Source organism: Hirundo rustica, chromosome 9 (genome assembly GCF_015227805.2).
Source record: "Hirundo rustica isolate bHirRus1 chromosome 9, bHirRus1.pri.v3, whole genome shotgun sequence".
Classification (NCBI taxonomy): Eukaryota; Metazoa; Chordata; class Aves; order Passeriformes; family Hirundinidae; genus Hirundo; species Hirundo rustica.
Window position 1 is genome coordinate 14,773,075 of NC_053458.1, and position 16,851 is coordinate 14,789,925.

Below are 16,851 nucleotides of genomic sequence, written 5' to 3' on the forward strand. Positions count from 1 at the left end.
AAAGCTACTAGCAACAATGGGATTTATTTCCCTGAGCCCGACTCCTCCTGCCCAGCTGATGCCTGCCTGGCCAGCAGTAGCACATTGCTCATGGAGGGGTTTGAGCACACTCGTCCTCATCCCTAACAGCTCCTTAACTCCTGGCTACCTTCTCTGTGTGCAGACCAGTCAAGAACTGAAGTATCCTTTTAAATCGTGCTTATACTGCTGGCAGGGTGTCTCTTCACCCAGTTATCAGTGACTGAACAAACTGATTTAAAAGCAGATCCATAGCAATCACATTTAAGTCATTCCTGGAAAAATCCACAAAAAGAAAAGGGAAAAGGAAAAGGAAAAGGAAAAGGAAAAGGAAAAGGAAAAGGAAAAGGAAAAGGAAAAGGAAAAGGAAAAGGAAAAGGAATTAATCCAAATGTGTGTGTAATGCAAACCCCCTAAATTTAAAATAAATATTTACTGTTAACATGTCATATAGAATAAATGACAATTTTATTTTTAAAAAGTGCACAGAAGCAAATCATTAGCACACATCAGTATTTGTTAAGATGGATAAGCATTTGCAAAGAAAAGGTCCATATTCAATACATTACTAATAATTAACAATGAAATAGAATGGGTGTTGTCTATGCATGAACAAACTTATGTTTTTGGTCAAAAGTATGTATTATTTAAGTTCACATTATAAATCACATATATTTAAGTGAATTAACTTATTTTTAAAAAAACATATCACAGCATATACCTACAAAACTAATTAGAATTTAGAACTGAAACGAATTCCAGAATTGTTTTTGTATTAGTCCTGTATCAGCTGAATATTTACATGTGTTTTACCTGAGGCACAAGTCAATCTTACTGAACAACAGCTCTTGAACTCAGACAAATTCTTAAATATCTTGCTGGAGCTGTGTCACCAGGGTATATCAGCACATTCAGAAGTTAAAGTATACCTGTATGTAAAAATGTTTCCTACTTATATTTATAAAATATTATTATAGTCTATTTCTGAGCATCAGGAGATGTAGAGGAAAATGGCTGGATAGGATAGCAACTCTCCCATGCAGTGGGGAAGTGTGGGCTATATTGGACTAAACTACAGGGGAAAAAAAGGAAGGGACCTAATGATCTCAAATTTTGCCTTTCTTAATCAGTTAGATATCATTGAATTGAAAGATAATCTGTGATCATGCATTTACCATGGAGTAAAAGGACTCAGGTGAAATTTTACAGCCCAGGACACTGACAGACCCGTTTTGAGTGCAGACCCCACACATACACACCTGCTGCTGCTGTCACGCACTTGGCCTTTGCACCGCTGTGCCATGGATAATGCAATGGTTTATATCAGGAACATCAACTCCACGTGTGACCAGCCAGGATATACAGTAATGTCTGGCCTGTTTCTCTTGCCCACAACAGATGTTTTCCTAGGGAAGAATTAACATTATACAACTCAAACTGGCAAAATTGTGAAGGCCTCAATGGTTTTGCTTCCAACTAGACTGGGAGACCAATCTTGACAGGTTTCTTCACTATAAACTAGATTAAAGAATTCAGCCAAACATTGTTACATATGCATCTTTCAAAAACTGCACATAATTCTGGATGCTCCGGTTCTTGTTCTCTGACTTCTGTAGGCTGTTCTCCAGCTCTTTCAAATGTACTTCATGGTGCATTTCATTCTAATGAAAAAAAAAAAAAAAAAAAGCATAGAAACTTAGAAATAAAATATAAATCAATCAAAATAATCTAAGGCAACAAGTGCCTAATTTTTACAGCTTTACTTACCTGTAAAAGTTTTCAGAGGTTCCACAGAAGCAAAAGTGCTAAGGCCTCAAAAGATTGAAGCTTTTATTTATGTTCAGTCAGGACCAAACTGAACATGTTGACATAGAATTTAAAATCAAGAAAGGCCAATAATAATTTATAATAATTGTAAATTCAGATTATTGTCATTAACTCAGGGAAAAAAGAAGATATCACAACATCATTATGGAATTGTTATGCATCTAATCAAATCTAGATATGCTTACTGAACAATTGATCTGAGGGAATTTACAACTTTATCCTTTTTTTTTTTGTCTTGCTGGGAAAACTGGACTGAGTAAGGGGTGTGAACTCAATATAATTCAAGTGATTTAGTTAGACTGGACATCTGCTAGGTTGATGGGAAATGTCAATGTACAAAGTATATTGTCAAGCTGAATTAATTTACTGTTCTGAAAAGGATGTATCAACTGTATTAGTAGTATATTTTCAGTTAAAGGAACTTGTTTTTGTAATGGTGACATGGTGGGGATTTCTTAAATCACAAACAGCATTATTTACTCACATGGTGAAATAAGCAGAGGAGTTGTTTTTTTTCTTCTTGCCTCTTTCTCACTTCAGCTTCAAGAAGTAAAAGTTTTGTCTGAAAGGCTTGTTCCTTGTATGATATTTTTTCCCGTTCTTCAGCTACCTATAAAAGTAATGGAAGAGAAAAGTTATATATAAAATAAATTTATAAACTAGATAAATATATTTTTTTCCCAAACTCACTTTAACGCTATTTTAAAATAGAAAGTAACAAACAAGACTGGGAGATGTTTTAAATCACCAATACCATTTTTCTCCCCTCTTCCAAAGCAGATTTAAGTTGTCTTGCTAGTGCATTATATTCTGCAATTTTCTCTTCAAGCTGCAATTTACTGCTCTGAAGACACTCATCTTCTTTTCTGAGCTGATAAGCAAGTTCTTCATTCTGACGTTCCACCTCTCCTAATTGCCTGAATGCAAAACAGATTAATGTATTCACTATAGCAGAAATGTGCAGGAATTAATTTCAATCAGATTTTTCAAATTACCTTTGAAGATCTTTGTATATCTTCTGAATGTTATATACCTCTTCTTCTAAGCAAAGATTGCCAATAGAAGTTACACTGTGGTTATCCTGTGAAAATGACAATTTGTTTCTAGTTGAAGAGACCTGTATACAGCATCTTACTGGACTAAAATAAGCCTGTCTATTAAAATCCATCAAAGAATATGTGATTTCAGATAAATGCTATGCTTATTCAGACAAATGTTATATTATATTCAAGTAAATGTTATCTTGTGTTATTGTACCTTGTATAATTTTCTTAAATTAATAAAACACAGCCAAAGTTGGAGACTAAAATTCTGTGTGAACATTTTAAGGCTGAAAACCTGCTATGTAACAAAGGCCTAAAAACCTCCATGTGCTGCTCATGCAGCCTTGTGTATTAGGAGTTGGTCAGGTCTACTTGACCAGCAAAAAAGGCTCCCTCACGCTGCGGTCACAAGAGGCATAAAAATAACACTGCATATACACACAGTTACCACAGATGAACAGTGCAGCACTGGCAAAGAATTTCAGAAAGAAGAATGTAAAAAAGACAATCAAATTAATGAAAATAGAAATAGCAGCAGCAGAAGCTGAAGGAAGCAAGAGGACAGTCCTCTGCCCAGCATCCAGAGTGCAAAACTTTTACAGGTTTTCTTTCAAGTCTCGGTAGCAATGAGATTATTGCTCCTTCTAACACCCATCAACAGCATGTCAGCAATGAGCTGGCACATCAATAGCCTGTGGTGCCATCATTTAAAGGGGTGACCACCACCACTCATTGGACTACCTCAAGCAGTCCCATCCAGCAATCTGAGCTGATCTGCCTAACTGTGTTTATCAGAATTACAGGCTGTTCAAGCAGCAGACGGGTAGTAGCAGAAATTAGTTCAGCTGAACCCAGGAGAGGTTTTCTGCTGAGAAAATCTTGCTCCAAACTGAATTTTCCTAAATTCTGGTCATAGAGTCAAGGGTAAATGACATCAGTCACTAATGCTGAAATTTAACTACTGTTCCACCAGACTAGTGATTATATTTCCAATGATTTTTCTATACTTAAAAGGTTCTTTTTCACTTTTTCAGGGAAACATGTAGTTAGATTAAAATTACATATATCATTTTATATGATACATAAATTCTGCACCTCAAAATTAATTATTGCTTAAGTACTTTAAGAGTGTATGAACATTCCTGGAAGAATCAAAAATCAAGAGCAATGTTTTAGATGATGTCTATAGGACCACAGAGACTCACTGTGCTTCAGCTGTAGTTTTCCCAGTGACACAGCAGGTTGAAGCCCCTTTCCCACACTACTAACTTGAAAATCTTTGTAATTTGTGCTCTTCTAACTCAAAAGCACATTTAAAAAAAAAAAAAAAAAAAAACACCAAACCAAACCAAACAAACAACTACCCCCCCCGCAAAAAAACCCCACAGTAACAAAAAATACCATATCGACCCTGCCATTGAAATTGATGTCAGACAAAAATAGTTGAGGAAAAATAATTTTCACTGATACAAGCATTAGTGTTAAATACAGCTAAAATTTGCAATTATCCTATTAAAGCATGTTTTAAAATTACTTAATCAACTAAAACATTGCAATAATTACAATGTTATACATCACCAAGAATATAATTTATCTGAATAAATATTGTAACAGTTTAATAAATTAGCTACTAAAACCAAAACTAATGTAGAGTTAAATTATTCTACTAGATACAAACAATATCTAGGGTTGCATTTATTTCCAGGGAAGAATTCTGCAACACAACTCAGGACATAACTATTCAAAAAGATCAAGAGTATACTCTAAAAGTAAGTCTTGCCACATAATGAATTCACATAAATACAGTTGGCAACAGTTTTATTTGCATTGTGCTATTTCCACAGAAGTTTTTGATTTATGAAGAAAATAACAAAGGTAATCTCACCACTATCACACATGCCAATAGTAAAAAATGTGCCAGAGACATTTTCCACATAATTTTCACATTTATCTTCAGAAATCAGCATGTTCTCACCACCTGAAGCTCCAGCTCCCTAAGGGTTTTGCATTTGTGTGCAGGGATCCTTTCCCAGGACAGAAGCTGCTGCTGGTTCTCCTCAGCTGTTTTCAGCAAGTCACAAACATGTTTAAACTCCTTTAACTCAGCCTCCAATTTGTCCCTCACCTGCACAGTAGCATCACAGGAGAAAAATGTAAGTGTAAAACCATAAATTAATTGTTGTGATACTTAATGGATTTTCATGTGGGTAACAAAGCTAAAATTCTATACAAGTTATAGATCACCTATTTTATAAAATACTGACAAAGATACAAGTTCTTTTCTGATGGTTAAGAATGTGCTGTGTTCCAGTGTTCAGCTCCATTTGCTGAAAAACTTAAAACTAGTTTCTGTATTTTGTCTCAGTTTTAAATGTTAGTTAAAAAAAACACACTTACAGTCGGTTTGTGTCCATATACAATTTTCACAACTGTTCTGTCAAAAGGATAGTTTCAAAATCATCAACAATAAAATCGCATTTTTGGAAGTGATAAAAGAATTCTGGAATTCTAAAATAGTAGCCAAACTACTTGGTCATTGCACTAGAAATCATTGCTCAATTGTTTGCAATTATGTCATATCCAAAAACCACCAGCTTTAATAGCAGTCAGTAAAACTCTGAGAAATTTAAAACCAAGGGACAGTACCTTGTGACTTCTAAGATCACAAAAATGTAGAAAAGATCTGTATCCTACAGAATTGTTTAGAAACATTCTTTATTACTGCAAAACTTACCTTATCTGCTTCTAAGCATTTGTTTTCTGTTATTTTTTTGTTTTCATTTAAGACTGTTTCATATCTGGATTTCAATTCTTCTACTGCAATTTGTCTTTTTTGTACCTAGGACAACATATATTTTTCACATGCATTTGCAAGATCCTTCATTTAAATACAGAAAAGACAGAATCATTAGTATGAAGCATAAAGGAAAACCTTTGACTTCTAAATAGTATCTTGAAGTTTGTCACTATTTGAAGTTATTTATTTTCATTATCCTACTTGTCACAGCAAGTATAAAAGGGTTACCAGGTAAAGAGCACTGTCATATCAGCAGCAATGTCATAACCAGCAATGGAGAATGAGCTCCAGTTGTGCTGTAGAAGCAGCCAGCACGACTCTCACCTCTCCCCCCACATAGCAACTTTCACTGACACTTCCCATCTGGAGTCACTACAGCCCTGAGCCAGGGAATTTCACTCCACTCACTGCTTAAGGCTGGCTGTTGCCTGGAACTACATCTACCATCTTAAAAACGGCAGCAACTTTAGTTGTGATGATGCACCCCAAAGACAGGGCTCTCTGGCTCTACTCTAGATTTTCTATCATGTCTTTTTTTTCTCTTGTCACAGATTTAAAAAGGAAGTGAAGAATATCAGTGAAATTTTGTCTATGCTATAGCAGAAATAGATATATATTTGAATCAATGTTCTAAAATTTCTGCGTGAATAAAGCCAAATACAAAAAATGAATTTATAAAAAGCCCATTTTAAGTTTGGGTTATTTGTGTCACTGGTATTTCTCTGTGGATTTACCTACTGAAATAAAAGAACTTGTATAACACTATTCTAACCCTAATATATATTTGTTGAATGAACTTGAATTTCTTGAACTTAATTGAATACTGATATGCTCTTAGAAACATGAATATAAAGTGTGGCCAAGTAGAGGTAAAATATCATTGGTATATCCACTGAAGACATCAGACTCAGACTTTTGAAATATCTAGTTTACTGGGTCACTAACCTGCTTTTTAAGAAGCAAATCCTGTCAGTGCAAGTTTGCAGTTGTTGGCTCCAATGAGCTTCAAGTGAGCTTCACACAATTCAGTACAATTTTTGATATGGTCTGTAATAGCACTTTCTTCTTTCGTACTCAATATTACGAAAATACTACAATCCCCATGACAACAAAATGGGTTTATTACAAACAAAACCTTTATAATTTCCTCAAAATGGCTTACAAATTTATAAAAAAGATATTTGAAGATTTCAAACATGGTAAGTCACCTCATCTTTATGCTGTTCTACAAGGTTTTCCTGCAGCTTTGCTGTTTCTTGCAGATGTAACAACTCATATTCAACAGACACTGTACTTTTCTCCAATGTAGCAAGGGAAGCCTTGACCAAAAATAGAAAATATAAAACTTACACATTCTACAATATGATATTACCAGCAACTGACTTGCTGGCACCAGGAAGAGTGACAAAAGTATTTTTCCTGTCAAACAAAAATGGTAGTCTACAGTTCATTTGTCAGCTCATGGGAACACTTACATTGGATAAATACAATACAAACAAGTACATATAAATACAAATAAATACAATACAAAACCTGTAAATGCTTTCAAAATTGAAAATAATAATGAGGTAAACTCAGTTCTTTAATTTGAAAGAAAGGCTAGCAAACATAAAAGAATAATTTCTACTTAAACAATTGTGCAGTTATTGACAGTAAAACAAACAACATCCTGATTAAGCAGATATATCATCAGACAACCCTGTTCCTAGCTTTGCCATAAATTTCCACTGGAAATTTTTCAGTATCTCATTTAATATAAAAAGATGGCAAACTTTATTGTGCAGGTCTCTAGACAGAAGGTCCAGAGAGAATTAACATGGTTACTTCATTAATGTATGAGAAATGCAGAGCCATTTAACAGTGATTTATAATCTCACCTTTAATATTTTGTTTTCAAGGTAAAACTTTTCATTTTCAGAGTTAACAGAATTTAGGTTTTCAAGAATTTCCTCTTCTGAATTTCTTCTCTGTTCCTCCCTTCTTTCCATGTCTTCCATCAGGCCTCTGATCTGACTTGTTAGAGAGGCAAGAAGTTTTCTGTAATACACAATGCTTCTAAAACTCTCAGTATGAAAATTAAATTGAACTTTAACACATTCCCCTTCATTGTGTATGTGTATGTGTATGTGTGTGTGTGTGTGTATATATATATATATATATAAAGGGGAAATGTATTTACACATCCAAAAAAAGGATTATTGACTTATATTCTGAAATAAACTCTCTGAAGGAGGGGAGTTTCTACCCCAAGGAAGGGGTCTTCACTCAATTACAGAACACTGAATCATACTTCCAAGAGAACTATGCATATGCACACTGTACAAAATACGATTATATTGAATTTATAGGGTATATCACATAATGTCCTACTAAGAACACTCCTTAGCTACTTTAGGAATGTTACTTTCCATTATTAAAAGCAGCAAATTATGCTGTGCCTCATTTTTTGCCTTTTTTGGTTAATAAAGTTCAGAAAATTTGTTTTGCTGTTTAGTCAGCCATTCTTGTTAGAATGGCACATTTCAAGCAAAGACTTGTATTTTCAGCTGAAATGAAAACAGCAAAAACCAGCTGGAAGCAGAATTAGTATTTGTTCTTAGATGTCTTCTTATATACACTGGACCAATAGTGGACTAGACAGATGTCTGGACTGATGTCATCTACCTGTACTCTGGTTAAATTTTAAAATCTGCCGCAAGTATTTTCAGAAATGGCAGATTTTCTGGGACAAAACCAAAACATTCAAGCCAGTTTAATGTGAGATGTTAAATACTTGAGCCTGAATCAAGATCTTTGTGAAATAAACACTGTCTCAGACCTAGAATGAAGGCATCTAACAGCTTCTTTTGCTTTTAAAAATTATAGTCCATATTTCTACCAACAGAAATGGTAAAAGGATATTTGCCATTGTCTGCTCAAAAAATAGCATATCCTTCATGTACATTAAGATTTGACTGTGTAGTTTGAATAATGTTGGGTAATTTTATTCTGCTTTTCTGTACATAAGTGAACTGCTTGAATGGCATCTGAGAGGAGCCTTTCTCTATCCTCTCCTGGGGTGAGACATTAGTGGAACTGAAATAATTTGGCCATCACTAGTCTGAAGTAGGACTTAGAAGACAAAAAACCTTTTTCTATTCTGTAAACACAAGGGTTAACACTCAAGCTCTTGAATCAGTTATTATTATAAGTGGTTATGTGGAGGCTGCATAGAAGCTGCCAGCGAGTTCAGGCTGATCAGAAGTACGCAGGAGAAAGAATATGTTTCTTACTGGTACAGGGGAATAAAGCTTTAAAAGAAGGGAAATGCAACAGAGAGAAGGCTAAAAATCAAAAATTTGTTCTTATTTCCACCTTCCAAATTCTGCTCAGAATTTTAAAATATTAATGAACTCATTTATGTTGTTTTGAATATGGCACTACTAAATATCAACACTCTGTGACTACAGAAATAAACAAAAAAGACCATCAGTTCAACTTACTTCTCAAGATTTTCTATTTGAACTTCTAACATTTTCTTTTCTTCAACTGTTCTATCATGCTGTTTTTTCCAGACATCAGAGGCTGACAGTATCTCATACAGTTTGACTTCCTAGAGAATGCAGAAATGAAAAATTATGTGCCAAAGAATGCCACTGAAGAATGTAATTTAATTCTACAATTTTTTGTAAACACAAGAGCTATTTAGTGTAAGATGGTTTTATTGGATCTCCATTGTACAAATCAATATAAATTCTCTCTCACCTCAAAGTAAAATCGACAAAATTACCCACATTTAAAAAAAATCAAAGTCTAAGTATAGACTTACTTTCAAGGCAGAGACATAATTAAACACTGATACTTGTATATCAACTGTAGAATACAACATTCCAAAATTTAAGACGACAATCTTTTCTTACAAAAAAATTTATCTTCAATACATCTCAAGTACATATAAATTACATCAATTAATAAAGAAATGAAATTACACCAAAATTTTTAAGAATGAAAAACACTAGGTTCGTTAAGAAATTAAACATTAGGTAACAGCCCTTAAATTAATATAGATAGTTAACCAATACATTCTATATTGAAAGTACACCAGGTTTTCAACAAGGAAGAAAATAAGTGTGACTACAAAACATCAGAAGTTCAGGAGGAAACTCTGTCTCTCTGTACTGCTAATTTTAGTTAAAGATCCATTACTGTCATCTCACAAAGATCCAAGAATACAAAAACCATTATTAACCATCTCCTGGTACACTAAGTGGAAAAAATAGATCTTTAATACTGACATAACCAAAATGATCACAACACATCTAAGAGTATGTTTTCATAATAATTTCTTATTAGGAAATCCAAATAGGGCAATAAGCACAATTCTGATATGCACCTGGCCCTTTTGAAAAATTACAAACTATTGCTAGGCAAAGCAAGATTTCAAGAAACAACTTGGATCAAGGAAGAAGTTTTATTCTTGGATTTTGAAAAGTTTCAGAGCAAGCAGCTTAGAAACAGAAAGCGAAGTAACCATGAGACATCACACAAGAAATAAAGAAAATTAACCCTTCAAACCTCTGTCATGGATTCTCGGTTAGTACACTGTATTTCTGAGATAGTCATAGTAATTTCTTGGTATTTATCCAGGGAGGACTAACAGGAAGACCAGGAGAGGTTTAACCAAAAGCTGATTACACTCCTCTTACTTCCTATAGCTTAAAATGTATAACCTCTTGACTTAAGACAATCAATAATTTTAACAAAAGGCAGTTAATACTAACAACTTTCATGACACCTATAGCAACAAATTCCCTTAACAAAATAAAAGACATACAAGCACGGCATAATCAAACAAATTTTTCTATTTTTCACAGGTGAAAGTATTTCAGTGTTCAGTTTCAAACAATACAACACAACATTGCTTATAGCATAGTCACTCACCTGTTCTCTTATTTTAGAGGTTACTTCTTTCACAGCTTCTTCTAAATGTTGAGCTCTTTTTTTCTGGGACCTTAATGCTTTTTTCAGAGCAATCTTCTTTTGCTCGCTTGTTTCCTTTAAGGCTAACTTCTGGCACTTGTATTCACCAATTTTATTTTTCCACTCCACTATTTTATTTTCTAGAGTCTGCAGCATAATTAAAATCAACTCTTCAAATTCTAAACCTTACACATAATTTTGTGCTATAAAATAATTAGGAAGAGCTGTTACATTTATAATCTGTTTCCATATAATCTTGGTATCTCAAATCTTGTGGTTGATACAAGGAGCTAGCTGAGTACAACAGCAGACAAGAAAAATACAGAGAGAAATTCATTACAAAGATGAAAACAAGAGGCTGAGAAGGTGCAGGAGCAGGCAGGAGTAGGAGGAAGACAGCAATCTAACCAAGTCTATGTGCTCTTGGAAATGAATACAGAATTTTCACATAGAAGGCAAGGTATGAATGTAACATGTATGAGGAGAAAATAAAATGGTTTCATCAGACAATTTCTGTAAAGATATCACCTTAATGATGTTACCAGTGATATGCACTGATCTATTAGAGTATGTGCTCTGAATCTAGTGACACACACACTACTGGGTCGGGAAATAGGCTGTAGGACTGTATATTAAATTTTATTATGAAATATTATATTAATATTATATTAATATATTGGATTTGTATTTTTTTAAAGTCAGGAAGCTAGGAAAGGCTGGGGTCTTTTCTTTAGTACATGTATTATGGTATGGTCTGTGATTAGATGATAATACACTATTTACTTGCAAGATCTCTGAATTTTTCCTGTGCATAAAATGGTCCCACTTTATTAATAACACAGAGTTGTTTAGTGAAGAAAGTATTTTTTTTAATAAACAATGAAGCAGAAATGCATTTTAATGCATTTAATAATACTATGAAACAGGTGCCACGCAGCCAAGGTGGAAACTGGGCTCTACAACTGCCATATTATCTTTTCTATTGCTGCTATTATTTCTGACTAACTAGATGTTTCTATTACTCTGATGAAGACTGATCCCTTTCCATGCAGGAAGTGATCTCTCTAACTTAATGACTTTTGTATTTTTCATCTACACACCACATAAATTTGAATGGCAAACAACAACAGACATTGAAACACTACATGATGATATTCATTAAAAGCAATACCAGACTCTGATTCAAGGAAAATCTCAGATTCACTTATCAAAAATGACCTAGCTACCAACAGACAATTATTTTCATAAAGCGTAAATCCTGTTCATATCTCTTACTATTCTTCCACCAAACTCCAGCAATGTAGGTAAGCCAGCAGTGTCAACTTTCTCAGTTCAGTGATAAATACCCGAATTGTAGGAGTGATTAATGTATTTGTTTCCTTCCTTTTAGCCTAGGTCTGACTGCATTATGTATTACTAGTTAGCTACTGAATATGTGAATGTGCCAGCCTTATTCAAGATACTCATTGCCAGTTGCTATAAATTATGCATATTTTGCATGAGGGGATATCTCTCAGTACAGGTTCTGCTAATGGCAGAAATCAAAAGCAAATGTATGTGTCAAATCAAAGCAAAATGTATCATCTTCCAAGGGAAAGATGGTCTCAGGTACTGGGATTCACCAAAAAAGCAGAAGTACTACTTAAAAAAAAAAAAAAAAAAGGAAATTACAAAAACCACCCACATATGTAAAAATATTTTTTCCTATATAAATGCTTACAGGGCACCTAATAAACAAAGATGTGACTTGAGGTGGTGGATAAACACCTTCAATAAACACAGCAAACAGAAAATCTCAGTCCATATACGGATTTCTTTAGCTGTGGGTGTTAAGTAAACAGCTGCTATCCCTGATTATAACCACAGGAGGTCAGAATCACACTAAGAATGAGTGCTTTGGGCATTAGTCAGTGGCTGAGCTAAATTCAAATTGACAACTAATTTCATAGAGGCAATGCTAAACTTTTGCAAGCTTTTGTCTAGTTATTAACAAAATCACCTCCAGGATTTAAGCTAGCCAATGACTTCAGCAATTTCTGAAAGTGAACAAAACTTTTAATTAGAGATTGAGTGACAATACAGCTTTACATCAAGTTATCTAATGAAAATGTTGTTGGAATCCTATAACTGTACTAGGTAGAACAAAAAAGAAAATTTTATTTAGAAGAAAACATGCAGCATTTATGCATTTGTGCAGACATAGATGTGATTTGAAATTGCTTTGATATAGGTAATACTGGTTGGTGAACAATCTCAAATGATTCAATTAGCAGGGGATGTATGCTAGTAAAAAAGTTTGGAAATTAGAAATACATTGTTTTTAGCCAGTTTTCTCATTCATTCCTATGTCCTTGACATGTTTTATATATTGTATTCTGTGGCTATATACAGCTCCAGCCTTTCACACATGACTTCCTCCTTGCCTTTTTCTAAAGCCAGTAACTGATACAAATGCCCACATTTAACTTGCACTTCTTAGAACAGAAAATGGAAATAATTGAAACTCCCATAAACAAAGTGAGATTAGGCATTAGTCTTAAGTGTTTCACTTCCAGTCAGTATTAAGAGACTTATCGATTCTTCACAGTCAGTAAGAGGAAACAGGGTGTGGCTGTCACAGTTCTCTTAGAACAGAAAGCCACAGGGACTCGCCTATCTCTTGACCATATGGAGGCTGTCTTCTAGGCAGTGCAGTTAAGTGAGTGACCAAACACTTCTATGCATGTTTCACTTTGCCTCACCAGAACTGTGCAAGTGTGCATAAGGTGAGAAAAGAAGAAAAAAAAAAAAAAAACCAAATAGTGTGGTCAGGCAGATCTTGCAAATCATAAATACTTATGATTTTAAGTGTCTTTTACCAATAATTTTATTTCAAAACAAGCCACAGCAAAGCTTTGGGTCCTTTTCCCAATAAACTGAAACACAAGTAAAAATATTTTGACCTGTATTTTCACTTTTAATTCATAGTTTTCTGCTTCTTTTCTGTCAATTTGACACTGCAGGTGAGCTTGTACTTCCTTTACTGACCTTGACAGGTGGTCTCCTTTCTGTATGTTGATCTAAGAAAGATAAACAAACACAAATTTATCAGACTATTCTGTATGATGCTCTCTGTATTTTTTTTTCTACTGTGCTGTAGTTTCTAACTGAAATTTGAATGTCCTCAAAACCTGGAAAAGACAGAACGTGCTCTACAAGTATACTCACAGGCAGTAACTTGCTACTAACTGTATTAATGTTAAACAGAAATCATCAGCTTGAAACTATGTATAATTATTGAATCATATTTAATCTGAGTTTAAGTAGCAGGAATAAGGCCTGAAAGCGTGAACTCAGAAACCCAGGCTAAGCAAAGGCATCCAGCTAGCAGGATGACTAACACTCAGCCACACTGATCAGCTGTGCTCTGACTAATTAGACATGACCTGACCTTCATTTACTTCTGAAGACCACCATGTCCTGTTAGAACTATTGATTTATTTCATTCAAACTCTAATTTTGAGGGATAAGTAAATCATAAGGGAAGAGGAAACTTATGTCACCAGAACTCAGGTCAGATGATTCTATGAAATTTCTTTCAGCTTCATTCCTTTGGCTCATTCTAAGTACGAAGTAATAAAGTAGAAAAGTATCATATTATCAGTATAGACTGAAAGAGACGAAAAGAATGTACCAGTGGAAGTGTTCATTATAGATACCAGTCAGAAAGGCAGATTCAGTCAATATTGATGAAAATGCCATTTATTGAAATTAATGTAAGAAGGAACAAGGGGATAGAATAGAAAATGATTTATCCTTTCAGACGCTAGGCACCCTAAATTGTTCAACATTAGGTAGTCTCTAGTCAGGGGATGGTATGCCACATAGATCTCATCAACATTGAGGCCTGCTGATATTGGGGTCTTCAGAATTTTTATAGGCTTTTCTGATCAGCATTTCAATTCTCAAGCAAAACGATGTTCCCATGAAAATGTGCTTCTTTACTTCAAGATAAAGACAAAGACATGACAAGAGGCCCCATAGGCTCCTCTATTATGACCAGCTGGTTTAATTTATCCAGCAGCCAAGTGATATGTTCATTTGATTAAGCAAAAAAAAAAAAAAAATCTTAAAGAAGAGCCATGGCTCTTAAAGACCTACAAGGAGTTACAAATATCAAAGTACACTGCTGTCCCCTTAAAGGTTTAACTGAGCTGTACCTCACTAATGCTGAACCACACACACACACACACACACACAGAGTGCACTGGAGGAATTCAGTCTGTAACACAGATTGCCAAACTACCACTAAAATAACTTTCCAACTTTTACAGTACGCTCTTATACAGGACAATCTTTCCCTTCCAGTGTTGTTTTTGCACTGAGCCCCTTCTTTGGGAGTGAAGAATGAATGAGCTCTAGCCAGACGCATCAGCCTTTGATGATATCAGCTCTGCTGTCTGTACTACCTTTCCCAAAAGAGCCATGGAAACCAACTGTGAACAGTACTTGTTTAGTTTATTCCATATTATTCACTATAAGTACTTTTTCCCCAGAATATTGCAAATCAGTAAATGAGAAGTCAAAAGCCACCTTAGGATATTAGTGCTAAGGATAACTGTATCTTTAGTTGGTTTGAATACAGTTTTGATGGCTTTTAGATAACTCTGTAAGAGATACCTTTCAGGACTTTACTTTTTTCATAGGTCTTTGAAATAACTGTTTTACTCAAATTTTTTATCTTTTAATTAGGAATCTAGTATGTTGGAAGAAAATATTCATTCTAATGGGACTGGTCACTCACTTTTTCACACTGAAGCATGGATGAAAGTTCTTTAATCTGTATCTCCTTTTCAAGTATTTTTTTCCTGAGATTCTTCATGGGAGAAAAACCAAAAATTAATTATTTTAATGTCTGTATACAACAAGGCATCAGTAATGCACAGTGATGAACATTTCAGATGTAAAACTAGGATTCCATTTTGTGATGGTAAATCACAAACAATCCCACTTTCCCACCCTTTCTGGAAATTGTATGACTCCATAAGGTAGCCAGTTTCAGATATTCAGCATAGAACAAAGAAAATGAAATTTTAATTTACTTACAGAATTCTGAATTTCACTTTCACTTAGCTCCTGCTTCCAAATGTCAATGTTTTTACTGTTTAACTGTGACACAGGAAACATTAAAATTTTCTTCTGATTATAACTGATTTTGTATTTTTCTATGGTTTTAAATTGGTTACATATAGCAACCCGTTCCCCCCACTTCCTTATCAGGCACCAGCAACCTGTCATCACCCTCACCTCTTCTCCAAACACCTCTCTTCTGCCTCTACCCTCGCACTCCAGCATGATTGATGCCTTCACCAAGCACAAAGTTATCTGTTTACTCCACTCAATGCTCCACTGACTACTCATTATTTTTTCAGAAGTAGATTGTATTGCCTTCCCCATGCACCAGGACCCATTTCTCCTGTGCTCAGCCTGTGCCAGGTGCATCTCCACCAAAAGGACTATTAAGACTAAGAATTTCAGCTTTTATATATTTTTATATTGAGAAAATGAGTAACAAATTCAGAAGTTCCCATCTTAAATAATCACTTCCTCACAGAATCAGAATGTAGACTTCTGTTTTCCAACTATTGTCTTAAAGCAAATAAGTAAAATCAATATCTAAGGTTTTTTATTTTATATATGTGTGGGTCTTGGTTTTTTACAGGATTAGATTTCCTGGCAGACCTCAACTTGTGTAACACAGTGCAACACCCTGTAACTTTTTTCTGGATATACAACCAAAACGAAGTTCCTGAACTTAATTACTTCCAGTGAAAACAGCACTTTGGAAGATTAAACATCATGCTTCATTTATCATAGCCAATAAATGCAAGCAGAAAAGAATGATTAAGAATTTTGCCATAGTTTTAGTATACGGTTGCTATATCAGCCATTTTTTGAAATACCACCTACTTCACATCTATAACTAGGAAGTATATTTTTAACCTTGTTAACAAAAAAATATAGTTTAAAAAATAAAACCTGACAGGAACAGAATAAACTTGCCTCAACAGTGTGAAGAAGAAAAAACTTTTCATGAAGATCAAAGTCCAATGAAGAAGCAGTACAGTCACGTACAGGTAAAGACAAGGATGATTGTAATGATGATGACATTTTGATTTATTGCTGTATAATAAGATAGAATATGTTAACATATACTGGTGTTACATG

General features: G+C 34.4%; 1 protein-coding gene across 1 annotated transcript; it reads right to left on the bottom strand.

Annotated features, from left to right (window-relative positions):
* Positions 1 to 916: 916 nt before the first annotated feature.
* Positions 917 to 16,794, bottom strand: ODF2L (outer dense fiber of sperm tails 2 like). Its single transcript, XM_040073233.2, has 14 exons — positions 16,719 to 16,794; positions 15,730 to 15,794; positions 15,428 to 15,499; positions 13,587 to 13,703; positions 10,606 to 10,791; positions 9,168 to 9,277; positions 7,563 to 7,698; positions 6,894 to 7,004; positions 5,623 to 5,727; positions 4,867 to 5,013; positions 2,841 to 2,926; positions 2,600 to 2,762; positions 2,330 to 2,455; positions 917 to 1,679 (listed from the first exon to the last, which is right to left on the bottom strand). Exons 1-14 carry the CDS (start codon positions 16,792 to 16,794, stop codon positions 1,551 to 1,553), a joined length of 1,629 nt encoding a protein of 542 aa, XP_039929167.1. The 3' UTR covers positions 917 to 1,550.
* Positions 16,795 to 16,851: the final 57 nt, after the last annotated feature.

Coding starts and splice junctions, on each gene's coding strand:
- ODF2L (XM_040073233.2), bottom strand. CDS start 16,794: ATGTCATCATCATTACAATCATCCTTGTCTTTACCTGTACGTGACTGT. Junction 9,278..10,605: donor CCTCTAAAATAAGAGAACAG/GTGAGTGACTAT, acceptor TGCATTCTCTAG/GAAGTCAAACTGTATGAGAT. Junction 1,680..2,329: donor TCCTCTGCTTATTTCACCAT/GTGAGTAAATAA, acceptor TTTTTTCATTAG/AATGAAATGCACCATGAAGT.